Genomic DNA, 27,783 nt, shown 5'->3' on the forward strand with positions numbered 1-27,783 from the left:
GGGCTGAATCTGGTGCTGTCAGAACCTCTTTACTCCACAAAGACTACCAGTTATCCCAGTCTATCTAGTTAAAAGCTAGTTCAAGTATTGCAGTCACAGCAACAAACACAATCTAAACATACCCTCATCACAGAGGGTGTGGACTAAGAGCCCTGTCCTCTGCTGATCCTTAGCTGCTATGCTTCTCAACAGCCAAAGCAGTCCAGTATGGACCCTAGAAAATTTTAAGAGTACCATGGTCCTGATGGGTGAGTAAGCAGTTGCAGAATAAGGGAGTTGCAGCTGACATCTTGCCTCCTTCATTGTACCCACTGTGAAAATCTACTTATTCCTCTACTATTCACTATAGCACCAGTTGTGATTTGAGATGCCAAAGCAGAGACCTATAAAGATGTGAATGTTCCCTCTTGCTTCCTGAGTATTACACTAGCAGAGCACTAGTGCCTCGGTAACAGTCCTGAGTCACTTTAAAATCACAGAATGGTTTCTGTTGGAAGCGACCTTTACAGGTCATCTAGTCCACCCCCCGGCAATGAGCAGGGGCATCTTCACACAGACCAGGTTGCTCAGAGCCCCGTCCAGCCTGGCCTTGAATGTCTCCAGGGATGGGGCATCCACCACCTCTCTGGGCAACCTGGGCCAGTGTCTCACCATCCCCAGTGTAAAACAAACAAACAAAAACAAAAAAAGAAGGGAAAAAGAAGTCTGAATTTCTGAATTGACTATTTTAGAACCATTACCCCATTTCCTATCAAAACAGGCCATACTAAAAGTTTGTCCCCATCCTTCTTATAAGCCCCCCTGAATTATTGAAAGGCCACACACAATAAACTGTGATTATAGCACTCAAGCCTGTGACAAAGTTTAAGCCCCCAAATACTTGGCTGCCACATTACTTTGAAAATATGTAGCAGACAAAGAAACAATGCTACAGTTGCTATTTTCTAAGCAGGATACTTATAAGCAGTATTATTTACTTGCATATGGGTTTCCTCAGTTCACTGTGGAAAGCACAGAGCCCATTGATACAATAGCTGTAGTGTTCTTCAAGACAGGTCTGCATAAGCTTCAAGAGCTTCGGCTGCTCTGTGTAGTCTACTGTGAAAAGGGGAAAAAGTCAAGTTACATTCAGGGAGCAAAAAAACCCAACACAACAAACATTTTAATATATTTTCACAACTCAAGATGAACAGACATTGCCTGCAGAAAGACAATACATAAATTTACTGTGATAAGTCTCATGAGCTGATTCAAATACTACCACATAGCACAGGCTTCTAAGATGTTCCAGCATAGCTTTAGAGAAAGAAAAAAAAACTATCCAACACTATCCAACCTGCAATCCATCAGAAAAACCATCCCAGGAATATCAGGAATTTAGGACACAATGAGAGCATTTAATTATTCTCAGTATGCTTCCCAGTCTGAATTAATTTTTTTTCTTTTCCCCATCACAAGACAAGCTACTATATTTCTAACACTCCTGCACGCCAGCTCTGCAACTGTGAGTGAGTGATGAATGGTGGGATTGCTCCCTCCCATCCATATTATGTTTGTAAGGACTCAAGATGGCCCAGATGCTCTTCCTGTGCAAAACCACTGTCCACAACTATTAAGTTTCTGAACTTGTGCACAGTTAAATGCATCCAGGTCAGTAAGCATGCTTCTGCTTTGAAAGCACAGAAAACAACTACCTTATTCCCAAGAGAAAGCTCGAAAGCTTCACTGTCAACACAAGTATCTGTTTGAACTGGTCTCTCTACCCAGTTACAGGAATCACTGGTGAGGTGGGGTGTCCAAGCAGTGCCTTAGTATTTCAGGGGAGTGTTTTAGCGATGGTTGAAGGCAATTTTCTATTTCAGTTACGACAAGAAAAATAACATCACACAGGAAGGTGACAAGTTCTGTGCAGTGTGACTAATCAATGGTGCGGCAAGCAAAAAAATCTTCCTTTCTGACTAAGTGCTGAATCAAGGTCTGGAGATACTACGCTGATGGAATGATTGTCAGAGACAAGCCTCCAGTCTTCCTGCAGGCAATTTGAGATCCCACGACACATTTTTCAGGAGTAACACCGTCAGCCTCCTAAGTTCTTGACAGAATTCCAGTTTGAGCCATTTCATGGCAGGAATTCCACGTGTGCTCAACTAAGCGATTTTTTTTTTTTTTTTGCTTTGTCCTTCATACAACTTCACAGTGATGATAAGCAATGGTAAACAGCTGCTCTACTCTACACCCGTGTGTTACGGCAATTCCATTATGAATCACATGGCTTGGACAGCAAAGAGGCTTGATACTATCACTGTTACTCAGATCAAATAACACTACTTAGAAAACAGTGCCCTCTAAAATCTGACAGAGTAATCAGACTTCTCTTTAAGTCTCTTGATAAACTGGAACAATTAACAATTCAAGTCTGCTTGAAAATAAAGATGCTGGTTTACTCTCCCAGGAAAAGCTACAGAGCTGCAAAAAAACATGTCTTGCTTTAAAATGAATGGCTTCGGTCTGGGAAAAGGGCATCTTTCCATTCTTGTAACGAATAATCTGAAGTTTCTCTTCACACTGTGGAGAAGGCAGGCCTAGAGCTAGAAACACAATGCTAAAAACTATAAGCAAACCCAGTTTCAGCCTAGCGATAAAGTGGCAATACATACACACAAAGGACGTACCAAGACTTAGACCCTATCTCTATCAGACCCTGCCTCAAGTGCCTCACAGACTAAATTTGTGGGCAGCATCACACAGCAGCTTGTTGACCAAGAGCAGAATCAGTGCAGGACCAGGCCTTGGAGGGACTGATTTAAGGAAGAGAACAACTTGAGAAAGAATAGATTTAAGGAAGAAAAGACAGATTTTAGGACAAGAGAGGGATAATACTATTTTTTCCACAGGAAGACTGTACGATGCTCACTGCTGGGGAAAGCACAAAGCAAAACAAAGCACATGGTCAAGACAGCTGCAGGGTTCAACATGCCAAGGAGATCCAGAATGTACAAGATCTGCAAACGCCCATTTTCACTAATATACCTGCAGACCAGCTATCAAAACTCTGCAGGGAAGAGCTTCAGCAACTTAAAGCATCCCGTGTCTCTCTTCAAATGCTTTAGCACCAACTGCTTTGAATCATCTTTTGACTGCAAAGGGGGGCTGAACAGTGCGCTATGAAACCACTAAATATAACCACTCAATAGGACTCTTTAGTTTCCTGACACCCAAAGTACTACTTTTCTACCAGGCCCTGAAAACGCTTAATATTTCACTTGTATCTCTGCCACATGTGAAAAAAATAAATGTGGAAGGTACCAATTTCTATGCCAGAGGCATTAAATCCCCAGCTACCTCTATTCAATCTTCCCCCAGATGGATTCACACAGCCAGAATATCCTTCCTCACACCACCACTGGCAAGAGGTGGCAGCCTTCCATGTACCAACCTCTGGAAGAAACCTCGCTTCATGCAGGTACCTGAAACCTCTTCCCCTGAGTGCCACGAAAGTTAGTCCTGTCATTAGAAAAAGTCAGCCTAGAGCAGAAGCCTGCCTAGAAAGCATTTCAAGCATCTTCTTGCACAGGCAACAAACGAACAATACATTCCTCCCTTGTTGTCAGGAGCAAGGTCTCTGTCCAGTGTGGGTTGCAAGATCAGATCTTAAATGTACACATAAAAACTGAGTGCTAATTATTTTGATGTTGCAAAAGTATAAATAATTACCTCTGAAAGAATGATGAGTCTCGAAAACAAAAAGAATTATTTTCTAACCCATCCCAGAGCATTATAATTCATATCATATTATCCATCTAGATACTAAATAAGCTGTTGAATAAACACATCCATGTGCCTTTCAAGTCACATGAGGAAAGAAAAGCATGCTGTGTAAGCACTTGACAGCTGCCTGCAGGTGAGTCATTCAAGCAGATACACTTGGCAAGATCTGACATGAAATCAAAACTCCAGGTACTTGGAAGCTTGGGCATGCAAAAACTGACAGACTGGCAACACAAAGAGTCCTCCACTAAGACCATGATGGCTCAGCTTTTAAGTATGGTGCGTCTGGGAGGAACACAGGAGTCAGAAAGGGGAGGGAAGGGGTCAGCCCCAGGTTCAGGGTCTCCTTGCAGGCTGCAAGGAAGAACAAGCTCATGGCAATAAAGGGATCTCATTCTTTCCCCAGTAAAACCAAGCCCTTCCTGTATCCTAGCTGCTCACTTCGCTACAAAGGCTCCCCTTCAGTCCACACAGTGTCTCAAGTTCTTCATGCCTGCTGTGTCAGCTCCCAGCCAGGCACCCTTTCCGTTACCTTTTCCCCCACAAGGTGATCACCACGCCTAATATTTCCTAGTCCCAGCACTGGTGACAAGTAAAGCCTACATAATGTAAAATATGGAAATAGGACATAATCTTGTCAATAAGAGGCAAATGGCTGGAGTAGAAAATAATGTTTTTTAACAAACTGCACCTCAGTCCCCAGGCACTTGCAACCCCAAAAGAAACTGCAAGTTCTTCCCATAATACTTAACCAGGGATTAATTTTCTCAGGAACCAGTATTATTGAACTTTGGTTATAACCCTCACTACAAACTTAACTGGTACCAGAGTAGGAGCTGCAAGAAAACTTCACAAAGATACAGCCAGCTTCTTTGGTGACTCTTTATGCATTTCTTTTCAATCTTCTTTCTAGAAATGCTGTTCTCTAAACTTTTCAAGAACTTTGTGAAAGGTCCACCGAAATATACTTTTAACTACCTGTGTTCCTGTATGCTTGTGCATTTGTGTCTAGCTTTGAAGGGAACATTCTGTCATCTAAAAGTGCTGGTATCTACTCAACTTGCACAGTCACAGCTGGCATAAAGGCACACGGGGCAATCACAGACATGGCTGTGTTTGTGCAAATAAGCATCTTCTTTGTTAAAGAATGACCCATAGCTCCTGCTTTCTAGAAATAAAATGAACAAGGTACTTAATAACTCACAACAAATTTGTATTTCATTATATTCCTGTTTGCTCTGTATGTAGCTCTAGAAGAATCGTGTCACAGACAAATCCACTAAACCAGACCATAGTGCTATGGTGATAAATCAAACTACTACAGTCAAAATCAACATAATCTTGACTTCACATACATATTTTTGCATAATATTTGTTATATATATATCACATATATATGAAGCCCACATATATATGTATGAATGTATACATATATATTATACTGTACCACTATGACAAATTAGATCAAAAAGAGAACAGTTTGACTTTTTATGAGTAAAATAAAAAGCTTAGGGAGCTACTAAAAAAGGCTTCTAAGACATCCTGTGATGACTTAGAATTAACAGAAGATGATTTGTATGCATGTTTATGTTCTTTTTAAAGTACAAAGACATTAATAAGTATCACAGTTAAAATCCTTTCCTCCTTTACTGACCTGCCAAAACCTCAGCTCCAGATTGCACAGTTCTCCCAAAGTAATGACATCATTAGCACCTCAAGTAACATCAAGAATGCAGCATGTAGAGTAAAGACAGCCCTCTGGTCTCAGATGTTGGCAGGTAAATAGCTTGAGTTCACATTTCAGTCAGAAAAGAAAAAGAAAAGAGAGAGCTAGCACTCTGCAAAAGGCTGTGGAAGCTGTGGTAGCTGAAAGCAAAACTGCAACCAAGAAAGAAACTACTGAGTAACAGCAGGGAGAGGCATCACTGTGCTTGCTGCATTCTCACTCGGGTGTATGAAAATTCACACTGAAGACAGATAAAAACCAAGCACTAGTTAAAAGTAACAGAAATGGCAATCAGAAATGCAGATCATCTATCCCAATTAATCTTAAAATATCTTCAAATCATAACTGTCTTTGCATAAGTGATCCTTTAGCTGGTCAATGCTGAGCCTACCTCAGCTGAATGGCAGCTGTTCCTTCAGAGAGGTTTTTAAGGCTCCATGAAAACAAGCTGCTCATCTCACAAATACAACACACAAAATACAACAGGATCCACACAACAGGAGCATTATATCAGCAATCATCATAATAGACTGACGTTTGGGGGGATTTTTTTAAGTGACAGATTAATAGAGGCAAACAAAACAAAAAAAGAAATACCTTCAGCATTGTATTTTGTCCAATTATTCCATAAGTCTGTGCTGAGGGATGAAACATTAACAGCTGACTCTTCACTCAGCACCCCCATTGCTGTGTAATGCAAATAGATACTTACTGTAACAGAAAAACTCAGCATATCTATGCAAGGTTCATTTAATCCAGAAAACAAGTACTCACTTAATACAATTCTGATACAATGCAGCAATATAATAATTAATTTAAAACATTCTTGCCTCAAACTTCCTTTTGCTACAGCATAATTACGATTGTGCGGTAACAAACTACTGTTTGCAAAATTCCAAAACAGATATCCATTTTGTTCTCCATTCTATCTTACGCAAATTATAACACAGATACGTGTAATATACTACACCTGTTACCAGTCTAAGTAGCTTCTTTGCGAAGAGTATAAATTATACCCCATCAATTAAAATCTCATCCAAGTTTAAAACTGCTAAAACAATTCTGCTTTGCAGCATCTTTGCATGCTTCCCACCACTACTGCTTATTTCAGAAAGACTGAACTACTGTTCAAAGCCTGGAACCTTATGCCATTGAAAAGTCTCCTCCAAACCCACCTTTCAGCAAAATATAGATTAGCATTCCAAATGCCATGGCAAGCAGCTGCTTTAATACCTTCTCAGCTCTTCTTTTCAGATGGCTCACTTGCTCTGCTTATCTGTGCTCTCGTGTTTTCTCTTGCACTTATATGACATGAAGCGTCACCTGCTGTTCTCACCAATCAGAAAAAGGTGCATCTGGCAACAACCTCAACCCCCAGGGCAACCACACATTTATTTAGGAAACTGCTATTATCTAGCAATGGGATCAGTTTTTCTTTTGAAACCCTGGTTTCCTATTACCTGTGGGCATAATTGAGCATGCAAAGATACAGTTTTAAAGGAAGACATGGTATCTGCCAGAGCAGATCAACAAAATACAATAAAACAGAGGTGAGCAAAATGAAAAATCATGTCTGGTAAAAAACATGATCATTCTTTCCCTTAGCAATGTAGGTCTTGTGCTACTTCTAGGAGGTCAGTCAGCATTCAGCAGGCTATTCTGGAGTTCAGGGTCCAGCCCCTACTTTGTGCATGTTCCTTCTTTATTCCTTCCTGTACCTCAGTTCCCTGCCATCCCCAAGAGGAACTGGGAGAACAGCTAGTGCCAAGATTAGGAAGCAATCAGACACAAAGATAACAGATGATGTTCTCCATCTGTGACTGCCAGCAAGAGGCCTTTGAACACAGGCCCTGGTGAGCCCGAGGGGCATGCTAACCACCTTTCATTTAGCTTTCCTGTCTGCACAACACTGAAGCAAGGCAGGCCACCAGCCTTGCTCAAGGACTTGGATTGCTGGCTGGAGCTACACATAGCTGTGCAGGGCAGAAACTGAAAGCTGGGAAAGTGCAGGTGCCAAGAAATCACAGGCTGAAAGACAGGTCAGCTGTTGGTTCCCATATTAGGCAATCCCTTCATTGCTGCTGCCAGTATACTGTCATAAAAGCCCACCTCTACCTTTTCAAAAAAGTGGGTATGCATAAAGAGAGAATTATACTTTTTATATAAAGTGTTTGTAGGTCTCTAGGACACAGCCATCACACACTTTTCTTGGGAAAAAAAAGCACCCTCCACAGCCCCAAACACTGTCCAACTTCGTGGGTCACAGGCAACTTGGAACAAGTAGGACTGGACCCTCTGAAGGGTACTTACCTTGGCTGACATACTAGAGCAGGTTGCCAAAAAGGCCCAGTTCAATAATACATATACACACACAACCCCTCCCTCCCAACAACCCCCAAAATCTTGACCCTCACTGAAGGAGAGCTACAGACTTCACCCCAATAACAAGTTCTACTTTCTCAACTGTGAACCCCAAGCAAAAAAACCAAACATTTCACAACATCTCTGTGTTAAAACCAAAATCTTTTGATAAATGCTTTAATAACTCTGGTCAGCTCAAGTTCTCCCTCTATGCTGCACTCTCCCAAATGATCCCCAGGATTAAATCTAACCACTTCACATATTAAGAGAAAAACACAAGCTAGTTAGGCACATTTTAATTAGGTGTTCTCCTGCTCATGGACTACATTCCAAGAGGCTTTTTCCCTTCCCTTGCTATCCTGAATTGCTGCATGCCTGCACACTGATCAAGTGCAGTTTGTGCACTCCCCGAATTGACGGGAGTGGTTATGTCTACCTGAATAACCTCTGCTATCAGTCCAGAGCAGGGCTAAGTATGATGAGCCCTGCTTTCAACACATATCTACACAATGGGAACTTAATCCAGCTTGAATCCAAGGTGGCTTTGTCATTAGGCAATACAGCTGGGTGCGGCAGACCTGTGAGAAGGCTTCAGTGGATAAGGCCATGCCTTTGTCCGCCACCGGGCATTCATGCTTGGACCAGACTTAACCAGGTCTGGCACACGAGCTAAGCCTTTCCCTCTGGATGCTACTTCTGGATGTTCTCTCAGTGGAGAACATGCTCACAGATGTGTCTGGCAGCTCTGAAAAGAGTAAGCTGTTGAGCAAAACCTCACTCTCACTGGCTTTTGTGCAATGCTAGTCAATCCACCAAAGGTGAAAAGAGAAAAAGCTTAAGATGCACAATAAACTGTTTGCAGGACATGAAAGAAATAGGCTCAGTCACATGACATAAGCAAAACGTCATAAATTGTTTTTATGCCAAAAACTGCAGAGATTCTTTCAGTTAAATCAAATAAAACAAAAGAGAACCTAGGACAGCAATGTAAACAGATGAAAAAAGGTAAATGACTGAACAAACAAACCACCTCCATTTGCTTCACTCCCAACACACTGATAAAAAAAGAACAACCAACCACCCTCCAAACTGTATTAATCTTCTTCACAAAGATGAACATAACAGTGAACAGGTTTTATTCCATCTTAGTCAATGATAGGTTGACCAGTCTAACTATTATCTCCATAGCCACAATAATCCTCCCAACATTTCTACCACTACTTAAATTTAAACAGATAAGCAAGCATCTGCACTAATGGTACTCTATATTTAGTAATGATTCTGCCAACCCCTTTTGCAAACACTGCATTAAACAAAACTGTCAGAAAGATGATCATAAGAACAATCAGCACAGAAGTGACACTCCATCTTGTTTCTTTTATTAGAGAAAGTACGCTTTTTTGTTTAATGGCAGTAGTACTAAGCCATGCTTTTTTTTCCTCCCCCTTTCAAGTTATCTATAGTGTACTGGCAAACACCTAAGGTTCTTGATGAAAATAAATCAAAGTTATCTCAACTGAGATAAAAACATGAAGATAAAAGCTCAAACTGACTCTCAATTACTTCAGCGGAAACTGGGGTAGGCTCTTCATATCCATAGCGCATACACACGGTTCAACTGGTATCTTAGCAGTTATTCTACTCCAGCTTTTGCATTCCACAATACTATTCCAGATCCATCTTTAAAACTAAAACTCTCCAAGCAGCAAAACATTGTAGCCAAGAATTCATATGGCTCAACCTTAGAAGACAGAAAGAAAAAAAAAAAAACAAACAACAAACAAAAAAACCCACAACACAACATAACAACTTCATGCAGTTTCGAAAAATAAGGGAGTAATTAAATTACTTAGAATTCAGACAGTAAACAGTTCATCAGGGACAAACTTTTGCGCATATATATATATATATATATATACACACACTGCACGTGCATAATAATTTTAACTACAGTCTACCCAATTAAAGTCTGATCCAGGCCAGTAAATCTTCTCAGGTTTCCTTTGTGGGATGAAGGCATTATGCACCAAAACATTTCCATCTAAACATGGAAAGAAAATAATTCTAGCCTCAATTCTAGCTATTTATTCATGCATACCTCTTACCTACATTTAACATCAGAATTTTACTCACATTCAAGTGCACGTGAATATTTTAAAACATGCACTGATCATTTGCATTCATGTCAACATCACTGCCTGGCAGTTGAAAGAAAAATTCCAGTCTTTCACTCCTTTCAGATTCAAGATCCCTATGGCTAGCTTTTAAGTATTTAAAAAAAATTAAAATTCAAGACTTCAAACTACATCCAGAGCTCTTCACGACCTCAGAAGGCAAACTATATTTTTAAAAGATATCTATCATGTTGAAACTTAGTTTTTACACTCTGATCAAAACTGATGGTCCTGAATGCTCGAAGATTTTGGTAACTGCACCCCATCCCCAGATACACAGGTATATTTGTGATTCCTGCTTGATTCTTCATTTTCACACACATAATTGACCACCAAGAATGTACCTGCATAGGCTGCATTCTTCAACTTTTTTTGCTCATAATAGTCAGTAGGAGTTAACACAAAGTATTTTAACAGTTTGTAAACCATCGTGCTCAGCATACTTTACATTAAAAAATAAATACAATGTAGAAATAAATATATTTGTAGTAAAAAATAAACATTTTGTGTTTCAATAAATAGAATAACTTGGATTCTTCTTCCAAGGTAGCCCGCTTGCTCTAGTAAATGAGCTTTTTAGCAATTATGAGTGTGTTCTTCAGAAGCATTGCAACAGTCATAGGTCCCACCCCTCCTGGCACTGGAGTGATAAAGCCAGCCTTCTTCTTCACTTCTAAGAGAAAAGAGAAAAAGGTATTGACTAAGAATGTTTCTAGAAACTTTTTTATTTTTCAGTTGTCCACAGATACCTAACTGGCAGTGAGCATAAAAGACTGTGACTTGGAGAGTACTGAAGAATATGGGAAAAACTAAGGCAGAAGTCTTATTACAGCAATGGTGGTAGCATCAGGATACAGTCAGGACCAGGCTGTAGATTTCTTCATCTGAATATCATTACCCAGGGGCTAATTCTGGGGCATGGTGTCACAAACTGTGCAAGCTGATCTACTGCAGAAGGCTGCACTTCCCTTATGGGAGCAACACACACTCATGCAGCCTGTGGTCAGCCATGTGAAAAGTTATTTCTGACAAATTTTTTTGGTAAGGAGAAGTTTTCAGCTGTTTGACCTGCGTCACCAGCAATCAGGTCACCCATTCAGCCACTTTCCCCCACTCTGGTTTGCAGCTTCTAACAAGGATTTTTTATGATCAGAAAAGGCAACTTAAAACCACAGATGGATTTAGTACTCTTTCCTGGACGATTTTTTTTTTTTTTTAATGCTTCACAAGATGGTCAAAGAACAAAAATGAGAATTTTCTTAAAGGAAAAACAGATTCCACTGGCAAAACTCCCATTGCAACCCTCAGCCATAGTCACCTCCTTCAGAGAAGAGACCTGGAGGCACAGATCTTACCAAAATCTCAACAGAAAGGAAACTCTTATAGCAGAAGTACCTCCAACCATGAACCACAGACTATCCAAAGCTAGTATATAACTTGAATCCTTGTGCTACAAGGTAAATCCATACATTTTTTTAAAGCATTTAAGTTAACATCTGTCAAGTTAACCTCTTTGTACAACGAAGGAGCACAACGTACCAATAAATCTGGACTTGATATTCTTATCTACTGTGCAAAAACCAATCAACTGGAATTGCAGGTTACTTGCAAAGAAATCACATGCAACTGGCTGGGAATTCATTCCATGACAAACTAATGAGCAGTTATTGGCCAATAATGATTAGTCCAAACGGCATATTACTAATCTGATTACTATGGAATGTTTTTTTCCTTTAAGTGTCACTGTGAGAGGTTTGTTGTTTGTTAGTTTGAGGTTTCTTTGCTTGCTTAGAAATTGTTTATTGGAAACTCACACTCTAATTTTAAAGGCATTGTTTTTAAAACAGCACACACACATACACAGGAGAAAATGGAGCAAACATGACTCTGATACAAGCACACACATTTCCACTGAAGTTACCACAGAGAAGAATCTATACCTGGCCATTAGAAGTGATCAATTGGATGGAAAATTAGGCACCTTGATTTTGGAACAAACAAGATAACTTGCCTCTGCTTACAGTATATTAATCTTGAATTTATTTTGTGCTTTACTGTTGAGAATAACAAGGTCTTAAAAAAAAGAAATATTAAAAATAATTTGAAAAGCTGGATATTGTTTTGACAGAACACTTATTAAGATGGGGGTAAATAGAATAAACAAAAACCCATTGTCTGAACTCACCAAGCCAGTGATCCAACAAGAGCATGCAAAGAAGTTCACAGTGAATAACTCACTGAACTGAAGAACAGAAGATTAAGCCTGATTGAAGAGGGATAGTAATTACAACTGGTAGGGTTTTTATTGCTCAGTTGACTGATACCACCAGATATACTGTTAAAATATTTAGAAAGGTAAACAAACTGCAATGTAGGGATTTTTTAACATGCTAATTTTAACCAATTAATTAAGATAACACATGACAGTTATTCTTAATATCCTCAAACACAAATAATTTGTCTTTTTATTAGTTATATTATTTTCAACTAACTACCATTTGAGATTGGTGTTTAAAGTCAATACAGTTACTGCAAATTCCCAGGTGAATGCCAATTACTGGAAAATAGCCAGATCTGAAGTTAATACAATAATTAATTTTACGCATTTTTAATTGAAATAAGTAAGTTTCCATGATAATGTTAGATGTCTCTTTCTGTGGTATTATTCACACTATTCCTATGTTACTTATGAAGACCTACAATCCACAACTACACCATGCCTTAAATAAAGAAAGCCTTCTAATGAGTATCATGCACACCATTCATTGCCTCTAGTATTAGAAACTGTACACAGCAGTAAACACACAGTACACTGTTTTCACAAGTTTATGGGTAGAGAAATTCCCCAGCCTCTATCATTATGAAAATCTGTGTGGGTCAGTGGGGTAAGAGGACATATTAAGTTAGCAGAGAACCAGCTGGATAGCTTATTCACAAAAGCTGATCCAGATTTTAAAACATACAACAGGTGTCTAAGATAGGGAAGCTACTATCTGATAAGTTTCCACCTATCAGAGTAAATATAGATATGGTGAATGCAATTTTTGAAGATGAATGCCAGTAACCAAAGGGGGAAAAATAACCTGGCTCTCAAAAATATAAACAGATTTTCCTTTCTTTGTGAAGTGTAGTAGGCAAAAGCACAATTCCAAGATGGCACTTCAGTGTGACTGATCTCTTATTGGCAAATTAGGTGCCACACTGTTGGTTCCTTCAGGAGATCTGCTTCTCAGCAACGTTAAAACTTTGCCCCTAGCTTTAACTCTGCTTTCTCAAGATGTGTGCCCTTCTCCCAGGAATTCCTCTGCCAATCTGAATAATGTTGCTATACAAATGAGGTGCCTATGGGGGAGGAGATGTTATTTTGCAGCATATGTAGAACCTTAAAAATCTTCCTTTGATTCTTCAAAAGAAATGAAATGTAGATTGTTTCCTTGAAAAACAGGATCCACTGCTTTGGATACAGCCCTTCATTCCTAGGTTCCTCCAAAGCTAAGGACATCATACACCTAATAGGGTTAATCACACAAACCAAGGGCAAGTCTCAACCTGAAGGCATTTCTGGGTCTTGTGCATCTGCATTAAGTGATGCAGAAAAATTCCTGCCTAAGCACTATTTCCACACAGCTTTATTAGGCCCTGCAAAGCTGCTCTGGATCACTACATCCCCACAGCACTGCATAAGTGTGAATCACGTGCTCAGCAATCACAGTAAATATCACATGTCCTCCTCTACACATACTGGGTTTTTCCTCACTATGAACTGTGGGATACTGACGAGCAAACATCTACCCCATTTCTCACAGTTCCTTCTCTTTGACATTGTCTCTGTTTTTCTTACTGCAACTATTTTTACAGCAATATAAAGGAAAACCAAGGAATTACTGCCCAGTACTGTAATTCTCACAATGTACACATCTTTCCCTTCCAGTACCTATGAAAGCCAAGCAACAGGGGCATCCCAGGCAGAGAATTCCATCATAAAACTACGCACAACAGTTTCTTTGCATTCAGTTACTTAGTACAGACAGGTGGACAGGGTATCACTGTAGCTGTGGGGTAATAAGCAGAAGCAGCAGATATTCAAGATACCAAAGATACCTTACTGAGACCCCTTCACAACATACTCTTCTAGTACTCTTCAAGTACTAGACTTGGCAATCCAGCAGCTTTCTGCCACCAGTTAGCACCAGTCAGACTGGCCTTCTGACAGTCCCAGACTAATGCCAACATTCTGGTGTATTTCTTGCACTAATGGAGCATAACAACAGGCAATGCTCCCCCTGATTTTTGCAGGGTAGCAATATGGTGACAACATTACACAGACTTCTATAGAATGCAAAATGAATGCCAGGACTTCAAAATCAACTTAGAAATTCACTAACAAAGCTATAGCAAAAGCAGCTGGAACACGCATGTTCTATTTTCATGACCGCTGTTTGGATAAGCTGTCCAGAGAGAGACTTCGGAAAGGATTCAATAATCTGAAAAGAAGCCTACAGCCTGGAAGGTAACACAATGAACACAAAGCAGCAGCAAACAACCACTGGAAGTGATGGCTTTCATGAAGCCTGGGTTAAACATTTCTGTATCCTGTAAAATGTTGCTAAGGTACAACTGTAGGACCACCATTTCCATTAAGAAACTGAATTAAAAGATTACTGAGGTAAATCTTTCAAACTACGTGAACAAATTTCAAGAAACTTGTCAACTTTTTTGATTACTTTGTAGTCATTAGTCCTGTATCTGATGTGAAAAGGATACATTTACCTGCTTTTCATTAAATCAATTATTCTGGGTACACTTGGTCTACCCAGAAGTGATATATTAATCTCCATTCTCCACCTCTGTGGTATTCGACATACCATTTCCCTGATTTTCCTGCCTTCAACTCCATCCAACTGTCCCTCATTCAAAGGAAAATCATAATATACACCCATCATCCCTCCCTGTATCAATCATTTGGTGAGGAACTCTCTTCTGCTGTTCAGTATTGGGAAACTCTCCCTGGCTCCTGGTGGCACCCATGTTCCAGAATCTCTTTTGCATTGTCTAGGCTGCACAGAACACAGATGAGTCATGAAAATTCCCATTTATAAACCCCTTCACTGATATTGAAACTGTATCACCTACGAATAATTTATTTTCTATATATGCACCCAATGAACACTCAAAAAACAGCATTACCACCTGCTTGTCAAAGATATGGGAGGATTCATATAAAAATACAGGAAGCATTTTAATCAAATCCCACTCCAGTTCTGTACACTTTGGTTTCATGGGCCCTTCCAGTTCATTTTCAGTTAGTACTAGTAACTTTCGGCATTTTTGTCCTACATGAGGAACACCTGCAAATCCCATAAACAGCATGACATAATTCTTCAGAACTAACATCCCCTTCTCATGAGCTACCAAAATTGCAGTAGCAATTCAAGTACCGAAGCTCCTTCCTCATTTTATTATTAAACTCCATGACAAATGGACCCAGGAGCCTTTGAAAAAGCCAATCCCAGTCATCTACTAGAAGGAATACCCATGGGTGACATTAGCCCACTTTGCCAGCACACTGATGAAAACCTTTGAGTTGGATTTTGGTTTGCAGCTCAGGAAGGATCTCTGAATGCTGTGCTCCTGGAAACTGCCACTGCTGCATGCCAGGTAGCAAGGCAGGAGCAGCATAGAGACAAGCAGCTTGTAACAAGGAGCTCTGTAACAAAGGTTAGCTCCTACATTGGCATGTTACTACCCTGCTCTACCAGTCACTCCTGGAAATGGTGCTCCACCCAAAAAAGCCGTTCCAGTTAAATGCTCTATGTAAGTTATTGCTTTATTTCATGTTCCTGGTTCTTGTAGCCCTCCTCCCCCTTAGCATTTTTGCTGTGGCAACAAAAGCCATATAAAACAGGGCCAAGTACACCCACACATGTATTACCCTCTTCGCAGAAACATGTCTCCCTTTCTGCGACTGAAATTCACTGCCCAAAAGTAACTAATAACACTGGCAATAACCTAAGGATGCCACTGTTTCTCCTCCTTCCTGCCACTTCACTCTCCCTCTTGTGGCTCCCAGAAGTTACAAAACACTTCCTCCCCAGACCACTTATTTTGGCAAATTCTTAACATAAATAAGGACACACTGAATGTATTGTGCTGGTTATATATGGAGAGATGCACAGGCAGTCTAAGATACCCTAGCAATATCAGGGCTAGATACTGCAGTGCTTTGCAGCTGACCTCCGCATGCACAGTGTTTTCCTGTCTTGTTCTTTTAGCTACCTTGGAACTGCACACAAAACTATTCTAAACAACATTTTTTTTTTTTTTTTTTAAACGGAGTGTCAAAACAAAGAGAGCATATGGAGGTAGGGGAAGTCACAAATATTGTTTAAAGGCATTCCACAACACAGCCTGGGATTTTTGGTCAAAATAAACAGTTAAGCCTAACAACCACAACAGTACCTCAATGCCATCACTACCAGGCCAACCATTATAGCAGCTGTAATACTGATACACATGGGTCTGATACTGTTGAATTTTTTCTAAGTAAACTAAACAATCTTGTTGCTCCTCCTCATCTAGAGGAGTTTAAAGGACAGCCAAAGTGTGTTCAGTGGCTTGAGAACATGTATCCATGTACACCACGATATAGCAATGGTCAGCAAGAAGCACAGTCATAGGCAAAGTCTCTGGCTGCAGGTGACTGCATACAACTCTGCTGCTCACAGCAGAAGTGGACATGACTCAAATGCACATTTTAGAACAGATTTCAAAACTTTAAAACTAATTTTGAGCAGCTATCAAATTCCTCTTGGCCTGTGATAGGATTTTTCATCTCCAGACATTTCTTACATGGAATTTAATAAGAACAACATAAAGTTGCAATTATATCCTTTTTCTGTTAAAGAGATAAAATTAAACTTCGGTGCCTAACATATCTCCTAGAGATTAGAGGATGGCATCCAAATATTGCTAGGATGTGACAACTCAAAACAGTTTCAACTATCTATTAAACTTTATATGCACTATCCAAGTTGTTCAGTCAGATAACCTGGTCCAGGCAGTCATTTCCACCTATTTCAAGTAAAACAAATTTAACCTCCGATTGCCCAGTTAAATCTCTGCTCTCCCCACCACATTTCTCTACTTAAGGAAGGGGATGAAAAGACAAGAGATACTGGTGGGCTACACGATGTTAAATAGATGCTGTATGTCACACCAGCCACTTATGTATCTGGCCTTAACCTGCAAAAGATATTTTTGCTCAGGCTTAAATATAAATTAGGTCAAGGAATCAGAGAAAAAGGATGAAATTATTTGCTACATGAATACACTAGCTTATTCCATTTCCTAACTGCCAAATCAAATACTTGGCAAGGGTGTTTTACTTTTTAGTATTCAGAATTGTATACACCAGGATGTTTTCTATTTTTGTTAGAGATTTAGCGAAACTTTCACCGATACCAATGAACCAACAACAATTGCCCTTTGGCAACGCACAATGAAATGCTACTTGCAACTGTAGTGGCATCATCCAAGTTGAAGTTCCTCCCTCTTTTTTGGATCTTCCCTCCCCCCAGGTAAAATCCCAAGCACAACCCACAGCAGACATGACAAGACACATACAGTGCATTGCTGAAACTCTGAATCACAGCCTTCCCATTGAATCTGCATCTATATTACATTCAAAAGGTTGCACACTTAAAGAACAAAAACTATACAATTTAATGTTTCTGAAAGTTACAGCTTATTTCCCCAAACCCACTAAAGCAAACAAAAAAATCCTGAAAATGTTATATACTTCAGTTCTGAAAACAGAAAATATAACCCTCTATTTGTGATAACATAAGCAGGATAACAGAACAAAAATGTTCAGGTTGTAACTCTAAGAGTATTTTTCTGCTGGAACTCCATTGTACACATACAGTTATATGTTTCCAAATGCATGCTGAGAGAATCACTTAGCTGCACTCATGCAGGTAATTTCATTGACTTTAACAGACAGGTATCATGTATGAGTAAAAGAAGCAGAAACTAAGGGACTGACGTAATTAAAAATAGATACAGACAGCTAGAAATATTCTGAATATAATTAAGCTTTGAGACACTATGCCAGCCAAGATGTTAGCAACCGTGAAAAAAAAAAAAATGTGTGTGATTTTCATACTTATCAAAATAAGGAAATGTTGAGAACCATTAATAATGTGGGTAAATGCTGTCTAAGCTTCCCACAATCAACTCCACCAATAAGCTTTAATTTTTCACTGCAACAATCCTGCTATTCCAGTCTGGAACTCCCCCAGAGCAGAGATATTTAATCAAGTTACATTGTGAACTTGCTCTGCAACACATTAAACATAAAAAGATCAATATGTAACATTAATTTTTATCTCAGTTAGGCTTGCCTGGACCAAGATTTTCAGGAGTTTAAGATGAACTCAGACTAAGCCTTAGCATAAAGAATACTTCGGAAGCACAAGTTAATATTTGCACCTACAAATTTAGAGTGAGAGCATAAAAGGAGGCTTAGAAGCTGCAGTATAATATTGTTTACGAACAGTGGGAGACCCTATTCTTGTGAAAAAGCAGAAACTGTTTTTATTGCTTAGTCCTGAAACACAAAGATTAAAGAAACCTGCATACAAGCATCTTTTGACACCATGCTGCCATAATAGCTCATCTGCATCTCTTAAAGGTCACTGGTATGTGTAATTAGGAGTAACACCTCCTCTCTTGAATAACATACCATTTTTTTAAGAGCAGATATACAAACATATTGTTTGCTTTGTTATTTAAGGAAACAAATTTAAAATAATTCCTGCAAGTGTCATCTCATTTCAGACACTGACTATCCCATGTGTTTATCATAAATGAATCCCACAAACTTCAAGATAATTATCCAACAGGTTCATATAAAGAACATTTCACTAACCTTCAAAGTCCACATCCCCAACTAATTTGGTTTTTCCTGAAAGAGTATTATGGATATAGTTGATGCCTACATCAATAACAGCTGCACCTTCTTTAACCATATCACCTGTAATCAGCTTTGGGATACCTGAAATCATAAAGAGACACTTGATTAACATGGCCAGGTAGTTTTGGGTCATCAGTTTCAAATTATGTGAAGGAGTACACATGCATATGGGAAAGAAGATAATTATTCCACTTCAATTTTTCTTGATACATCACACACAGAAAGTTATTTATCTGTTTCATACAGTTCACAATTATAAGAAGAAGAAAAAAAAGCTGGTATTTGTTTATTTTGGCTAAATATTTTCAGCTAAACCTGCAGTCACAAACATAGTCAACATGATGCCAAGGAAGAAAGGACTCGCTGTTTTGTGGCAATAAGTCACTTTCATAGCATTTCCAAAGGAAACCTGGACTATAAAGATGCTCTGCAAGCCTCAAGAAGTGGTTAGCCTTATCAGAGATCTGCTGATCCAGAAGTTCTGTCAACTGTTGAAGTAAGCTGTGTATGTTATTTCTGCAGCATTTTCTTTAATCTTTGCTTTTTTTAATATCTGTATTGTATTTGTGCTACTCTTGGCTTATCTGATTTCTCATATACTTATTAGATGCATGACATTTTGAGCAGTTAAACAATGAACATGAACTACATTAAATACCACTGCTACAAAAAATAAAATGGCTAACTTGAGAGAATCCGATCTATCCCATAATCTTATTTTTGATTCCTGTGATTCATAAATAATGGATAGACAACAAGAAAAAAAAAAAGCCAGCTTAGATTTGCACATAATAAACAGCATCAGCATAAACTGCAGGAGAGAAGTAACTACCTTTCAGGTAAATCTTTTTCTACCTGATCTCATAATCAAGAAAAAGGTACTGGTTGGGTAGTTGTACCTGGGTAGGAGGGTCCAGTGGTATATTACGAAAATGAAAGCATGTATGGAAGGAATTCCAAAACAGCCAAGTGTTTGTTTATAACGCCACTAGCACAATAGTAGAGAGCACTTGTTATTCAGTAGTAGCACAAGGTGCAGATAACAAAGCTGAAAGAACTTTAAACAGATTAGCTCAGATTTCAAATGTCACTTGCAAAAAGGAGCAAAACATCAAAAATGATTTGACATTCAACCGGGAGGAAGGCAAGACACCACATTTACATATGAATAATTACCCCTCACAAAGGCAAGATAGGAAACAAACAGGCAGTAATTCTTCAGAAAAATAACTTGAGATTAGATCAACTGAACACAAACAGCCACAGTCAGGCTACTGCTAGACACACGTAGAAGCCCTGATCTCTTCAACATATGACATCAGTTGGGATACCCTACTTTTGCTGTGGGTGCCAGACCTAACTTATGTTTTTGTTCACAACTCTATAAAACACCAGGAACAATTAGGATCATGAGGAAATTTTGCAAACAATTAACCTTGTTGATCTCATGACAGCCTTCAAGGACACAAACAACTTTTGGCACAAGAAGAGGAACTATGCTTTTTTTTTGCCATGTCTATTATCAGTGTGACACAAGAGACTCATGTTTGTTTCCTTGCTGCACTGTCCAGAACTTTTTAACCACAAGAAGAGAAAAACATTGGCACAAGTAGCCTAAGAAGTATAAAGTGGTCTCCATCGCTAGAGATTTGAGAAAGCAGATTGAACTAGTACGTACTTGTGTGCACAACATATTACTTTTGGTGCACTAGTATGGACTAGATGGGCTTTCAAAAGATTATTCTTGCCCTGATATTCTACTATTTCCATTTAGATACAGCAAAGGAGAACTGAGAAGATCTCCTAGATTCATATTTCAGTGATATACAGAAAACACTGCTGACTCTTGTACTCCTTAGATTATGAAGCCTTTGACACTTGGCAACCACATTTACCAAAATTTAAGGGTGAAGGATGGCAGCCTGAGACTGAATCAGATACAGCTGAGGCTTTTTAATGTTAGTTTCTACTACTAGCACAGGAAGAAAAAGCAAACAAACAAAACACAGAGACAAAACAAACCACCACAAGATGTACAACGGCATTGGTTTTGGTTGAATAAACACACTCTGCTAATAAGCAAGTGAAACTGTTTTACTGGTAACTCAAGTGTGTGACACCGACCTTTCACAGGGGAGCTGCTACAAAACTCCATGTCCTATTTATATCAAAAGAGGAGACCTCCCTGCTTGACAAAAGAGGGCCTGGCCTCAGCACTACACACATTCATCATCTCCCAGTGGGTTACATCTGTATAGCATTCTGGAGTACTATTTTTTGCTATTAGGAAACATCAGCTAAAACAGAGCTGCAGCAAGCTGCCTCAGCTCTTTCATACACACCGTATTTCTTGATCACATTTAAATATAAGAATCCTGGTATTCATCACCAAGATGTTCAGTCAGGACCCAGAGAGCCTAAAAGGTCACTACAAGTTCCAGATTAAGAGGTGAGTCGATGGCTGTACATTTCCAGTCAGCACAGTTGAGATATCTATATCCATAGCAAGAGACACCAAAACAGTTATTTAGGTATTAAAAGAACTTAAGTACAAAAATTACAACTCCATTACAAATAAAATCTGACCTGAGTCCAACTGAAAGGGATGGCAAAACACCATTTTCTAAGGCAGTAGTCCTGAACAGTAAATGTTTTCCAGTTTGTAAAGATCACTGCCACATGGGATTTCAAACTCCAGGTGGTACCACACATTTACTTTGAGGAGCTCAGGCTCACCTGACTCCCCCAATGTGCTGAAGTGAGAGGTAAGACTTCTATGGCATGCCAACAGCTCCACTTGATGCACAGAAAAGACCTCCCTTTCAAGAGCAGGAGTTCAGAAGGATGCCTCTTGGCAAAGAGCAATTTTAGTTACAGGAAAGGCTACCTTAGAACAAATGTACTAGCATTGCTTTAAAAACAGGAGCATCAACATGTGACGAGACAGCTGAAAATTCATTCCTGGACAGTCACAACAAATGAAGTATCTCCTGGAATGTGAAAGCAAAACAATATCTGCAATTAAAGTCCCTGCATGCTATTGGACAGCCAAGAATATCAAGTCCTTACACATCATCTGCAATAGCCTATCAGGCCTTAATTGCAGCAGCAATCTTTTCTTGTAGCCACTTTAAACCATCTCCTACATTTCTTTCCTACTATGCAACCTCCAAATCTGAGTGATAGGAAATTCCAGCTTTAAAAATCACAATTCACTTTGCTTCTTGAGTGATTCCCTCAGTTCTATGTTCTGTGAGAAATGTTCATCCTAGTAACAGAGTATCTCCCAAGGAAGAGCCTAAGCTCCTCTCTCCCCACCAAAGCAGCTTTCTGTTGGGTGGAGAGAAGAAAAAAAAATGGAAAAGGAATAAAATCAATACGTTTTGAAACTATAGTTTCATTAGAAACAAGCGCTGCTATACGAGGGCTTTTGCTTCATTTGAAGTGCTGGATCACAGCCAGTCATTTAAATACAAGCAATACAGGAACCTTCTTTGCTCTCTGTTTTTCAATCCCCTATAAGACATAAACTTGAAACTCTGCTGTTGAGCAACCCAGGACCTCAAATTCTTTCTTATGCCATTTGATAACATCTGGCTGCGACTACTACATCACACTCTTATGCAATCAATTTCAAACTGGCTGGTAATTGGATAATGCCTCAGTCTTATGGGAGTAAATGATCTGTGTGTGATAGGGATGGAACCATATTAATGGAAGCTGCACAGTTACACTCTTCGTAAAATGGTTTGATAGTAGGCCAAATAGCTAATAGCAACAAATAAACCAACCCTCAAACCAAGTAGGCAGATCTATTTACTTAAGCCTACTTTACATACCAAGTAGGAAGAGATAAGCATTAGAGCAGCTATTCCTAAAATGCACTGACTGAAGAATATGGGTGAGAATCTTTCATTGGTAATTTTTGTAGAAAACAGTGAATCACAATTTAAAGAAGAAACAAAGCCCTACCTAATTTCAGCTTAGCTACAAGGCCTGTAAAATAGCACCACAGGTAAAGCTGCACTTAGTCTTCTACTACAGGTCTGGGCTGATGACAAAGAGAACAGACTCCGTGGGATGTCTGTATAGACATGGATAGCAGACAAGGATAGGAAAGGCTACAGTGAAATGAGAAGTGCCAAATGTGCTTAGGAGGAAACACTATGCTTTGGCTAAAAATCCAAAAGCTGCATGGCATTGAAAGAGTTTAGGAAACTCCACCTGGAAGCAAAGAGACAAATTTTAGGTAGGCTGGACGAGAGCAGCATTGTTAGAACTTATGATGCAAGAAGTTGGGGGGGAACAAGACGGAAGGAATAAACTACATGGATAGTTAAAATCACAGTAAGCAGGAAAACTAGGGTCCCAAGGCTGAGGGTGAAGGACAGACAACAAATGAAGATGAGTTTTCTCAAACCCAAGAGTAAAAACAGAAGCACCTGATTTGAAGGGTTACGAAAGCCATGAATTGCAAGACTTCTAAGAGATGGAGTACTACATCAGAATGAATAGACTCATTGCAACAGGCCACCAAACCCAGAGGAAGAATGCAAATGGCTCTTCTAAAAGCATTATATGGGAAGAGGAAAACAAGAATAGAAATCTTGCTCTGATATGCAGACAAAAAGCCATCTTCCATTTGCACATCTCACACAGTGGCCTATAGCAGCAGCTGTTTCTACCAGGCAGGGTAGAAGTTATTTTCTTTGCAACACTCGCTGAACAGGTCAAGGGGAACTTGGAGGGATTCCACCTTTTTTTGAAGTGCAATCTTTCCCAGAGCATCCAGAGGCAGGGCTGCATACTGTTTGCACAATCTAGCCCTAGGTTTTTTCATCATTCTAAGTGTATCTTGCGTTGTGTAATGAGTGTTGTATCATGCTCCTGTTATGAATGACATGAGGAAAATAATGTAAAGAACTTACACAGCTGGGATGCTACTAAACTGTTTAACTACAAGCATAAATGACGGCAAACTATTTTTAGCACAAAAATCAGAAGCAATGTTTAAACTTGAAGCAGTGAATTTGGATAAAAAGTTTCAAGTTTATTTCCAATGAACACACACATTTTTACTTTTCATTCACAATGTGTGAATTCTGGTCAGGCCCATAGTTTAGCAATCACATATGGAAGAAATAAGCTGTTTCTTGTTCCTGACCTGGCATGAGAAAGAGATAGTACAGTTAAGCCCTGAAGCCAAGGACATGTCACTTCAACAGAAAATTATGAGCTTTAGACAGGCACACATCTGTCTTCAGACACAAAATCAGCAAGCAAGACTTGGGTCTTGAGGATTATGATAAGAGAGGAAGGGAGGAAAAAAGAGGAAAGACAAAGAGGAAAGACATAATCCATTTTTAGTCCTCCAAAATGATACAAGAGAAGGAGGGTATCCTGAGCTGCAAAGGGATGCAGAATTTTACCAAGGTGGGTTATTTTTTTTATTAACTAATATTTCTATTTATAATACCTGTAAAGAAAAAAACAGAGGTCGCTCAGAGCTCTGCTTGTTTCTTTGTCCAAGACTAGTCAAACTGCAAATATTTCACTCTACATAGTTTTAAGAATATAGACGCTGATCTTTCAGATCCCTTCATCTAGGCAATTATCATTCTCTCTTCCGCATTTTATGATAATCATAAAAGAAAAAAAAATCCGATATTAATAACATATGTTACCAAAACTACCAGTTAGTTTGGCAAGGCTGCCCTTAATTCTAACAGCAAGGGAATTATACCATTGTTTTAAGAACGCAGCCTCCAGCTAATTTACAGAAACCCTCCTGTAAAAATGTAAATAAGTCATGATTTTTGCACTGCACAAATAATGTTTTAATTTACATAATTATACATGTATAAACTATGCACTGACTGGTTTCCAATCTTGAGTTCATTCTGAAGTCTCCCTAAGGGAAAGGTGTCACATGTGATGAGAAACAGTTTGCGTCTGCAAATGTGAAGAGCAAGAACAAAGAGCCAAATCACTTGCCCCTCTTACAACAAGAAATCCTACTTACTGCAACAACCTCTGCAAGCATAAGCAGCAATTATTTGGCGAAACGTGAAACAGTCAGCAGTGCCACCAACACAGATGGCAAAGTTCATTTTTTAGATTTTTAATTTTGTGATTGAAATATGAACAACAACTAGCATTACCTGCAGCTACTATTACAATGTCAGCAAGCTGTGTATGGATCTTGAGTTGCTCTTTTGGCGTGTATCTGTGAGTAATGGTCACTGTAGCATCACCTGAAACAAAAGAGATGATCACTTAATTATCACACAAAAAACGCATGTATAGCATTAACTTTCAGGTACAAATGAATGACTCCTGTACATTAACAATAGTACAGATGATACCAGATTTCTCGTGGAATACATCATTTATTTCAGCACAGGCAGAATGCTCATAACACTTGCTTTTCACACACATGACGAGACATTTAATCTTAAAAAATCTCACAGAATTGATTCATACACTGTAGACTAACTTACTCCTTCATCAGGTTCATTACACTTAGCAGAATTACACAGAGGAAGCCCAGCATGGAACGTGGTGTCTACCTTATTAAGCATGATTTATATAGTGTACCATAAAACATAAAACTCAGTTGTTTGTCACAAACTAAAGCTTGTAGTAAAAGATCACTATGTTCAGACCTCTGTCTTCAACCACATTTGTCATTCATCTGTCCTGAAGCTCCTTAGATGCTTCCTTTGACATTCTGTTGTATAGACAGGAAGGCAGATCACCGTATTCCCTGTACCCGTGACTTGAATTCATAACAGCATTTCCCTGTACCCATGACTTGAATTCATAACAGCATTTCCCTCGAGTGAAAGTTTAGTCTTCGGCATCTGCTTTTGACAGATTGAGTGCTTAAGGAATAAATGGTAATTCAAGTTCAGTGAAGTAGCGCTGTTTCTTACTGATACTCCTCCTCTCAAAGATTAACATGGCTGATAACTTGTCCAGCAAAAACAGATGACAACAGATGCTCTTCTCTTTGTAGGGCCTGGTTGCACAGGGAACGAATCTAGCAGCTGTGACAATAAGGACACCCCTGGGCCAAGGGTCTTTGCTTAGAAAACCAGTTGACCAATAATTGCATGGGTCACACGGCAAAATCCCTCTTGAGTGGAACACAAACAGATTTCATCAAGGAGATGCATTCTTGGAACATACATGAGGAACAGCAGCATCAGTATTTACAAAATTCCAACTGGATAGATCTGAGAAGGTTTATCATCATAACCACTTAAGGAATTAATACATCCAATGCATATATTTTTCCACATGCTCAAAGCATTCCAACTCATCATTTTATGCAGTTCAAACACAACAACAGGAATGGAAAAAACTGGACAAAAAGGAGTTCAGATTTTTAGAGGTGTCCTACCATCTCTTGTATCTCCTGATACAACAAAAACTGCTGAACCCTTACTTTACAGCAGAGTAGCAAGTGTTTGAAGTTATCACAAACAGAAGCCCACATCCTTTTGGGCAAACTCAAAAGATCTGAGACCTGCTCCTGCACGTATCCGTGCTGCTTGGCAAGAAACTATAAATAAATCCTCCTTGGAACACATGAAAAACCTTGTGCTGTTTGGTGGAGATACTGAGGAGGGACCACTACACACAAAATGAATTGTCACAGGAATACAGATTGAAGTTTCATGCTGTATCCAACAGCAATCATGGTGATCCCTCAAGGACTGCCCAAGAAAAGAACAAAGACAACAGTTATCAAAGGAGGTTCCTCCTAACACTCTCCCTTGTCAACTATTTGTACTGCACAGTGTTCAGATGTTACATCCCCTCATCTCCACACTCCACTTATCATAGAGTCCTAAGCCACATCATTAAGCATTAAACTAGAAGTAATTACCATCTCAGATGTTACTATGGCATTGCTTCCTCTGGAATGATCTAATCTGTGCCTCTCACTTCATTAACTCTCTTCCTCGAGCATCTCATCTTCAATCTGTCTGTGCTCTGACTGCTCTGCTCTTTCCCCTCATGGACCTGCTGCGATAGGACAAGGGGTAATGGTTTTAAACTAAAAGAGGGGAGATTCAGGCTAGAAATGAGGAAGAAATTTTTTACAATGAGGGTAATAAAACACTGGCCCAGGTTTCCAAGAGAGGTGGTAGATGCCCCATCCCTGGAAACATTCAAGGCCAGATTGGACGGGGCTCTGAGCAACCTGATCTGGTTGAAGATGTCCCTACTCATTGCAGGGGGGTTGGACTAGATAAGCTTTGAAGGTCCCTTCCAACCCAAACTATTCTATGATCTTTGATCTCTCTTCTCCTTCAACCACCACCTCTCCTCCTTCAGTCTGTACAATGCATAACACCTCCTCAAAGAGATGCAGATGAAGACATTCTCAGAAAATGCGAATAGAAGTACAGATATGCATCAGCAATTCCATGACATAAGGCAAACTGCCAGAAGTGAGAAGTCTCTCACCAACTTTCTGTAAGTTCCCATGAATTTGAGTGCATCAAGAGCTTAGACAGCTGTAACTGTTCCTGTGACAGCAACATCCCAGCCAGTACATAAAGCTTGCATGTTGATATTCCTTCAGCTTTCTTCCTTTACTATCTCTGGGATCAAGAAATAACAACTCACACAAACAAAAGAATTGGAACAGGACCCAAGAATTATTAATCGATACTCCTTATTTTACTCATCTAAAGCAACATCTCTCCAGCTGTTCATTTGTTTGCACATAGGCCACATACACTCTCTTCTGAGTGAGCAGCATAGAG

At 39.4% G+C, this 27,783-nt stretch overlaps 1 protein-coding gene across 14 annotated transcripts in view; it reads right to left on the reverse strand.

Annotated features, from left to right (window-relative positions):
- Positions 1 to 27,783, reverse strand: part of LOC309439132 (epigen-like) — a 76,887-nt gene that overhangs the window by 29,538 nt on the left and 19,566 nt on the right. For 7 of the 14 annotated variants that reach the window (XR_014183928.1, XM_082051281.1, XM_082051290.1 and 4 more), the window contains 4 exons: positions 25,165 to 25,257; positions 18,959 to 19,084; positions 6,092 to 6,181; positions 978 to 1,098 (listed from right to left, as the gene is read on the reverse strand). Coding sequence is in view for 12 of the 14 variants with exons in the window: in XM_082051281.1 (XP_081907407.1) it covers positions 978 to 1,098; positions 6,092 to 6,181; positions 18,959 to 19,084; positions 25,165 to 25,257 (430 nt within the window). In the remaining 2 variants the exon portion in view is untranslated. Of the gene's footprint in view, positions 1 to 977; positions 1,099 to 6,091; positions 6,182 to 9,212; positions 10,703 to 18,958; positions 19,085 to 25,164; positions 25,258 to 27,783 lie in introns of those variants that run through there. The other 7 variants (XR_014183927.1, XM_082051291.1, XM_082051287.1 and 4 more) reach the window with 6 other exon arrangements.

The sequence above is a fragment of the Streptopelia decaocto genome, assembly GCF_964273445.1.
Source record: "Streptopelia decaocto genome assembly, chromosome: 4".
In the NCBI taxonomy this organism is placed as follows: domain Eukaryota; kingdom Metazoa; phylum Chordata; class Aves; order Columbiformes; family Columbidae; genus Streptopelia; species Streptopelia decaocto.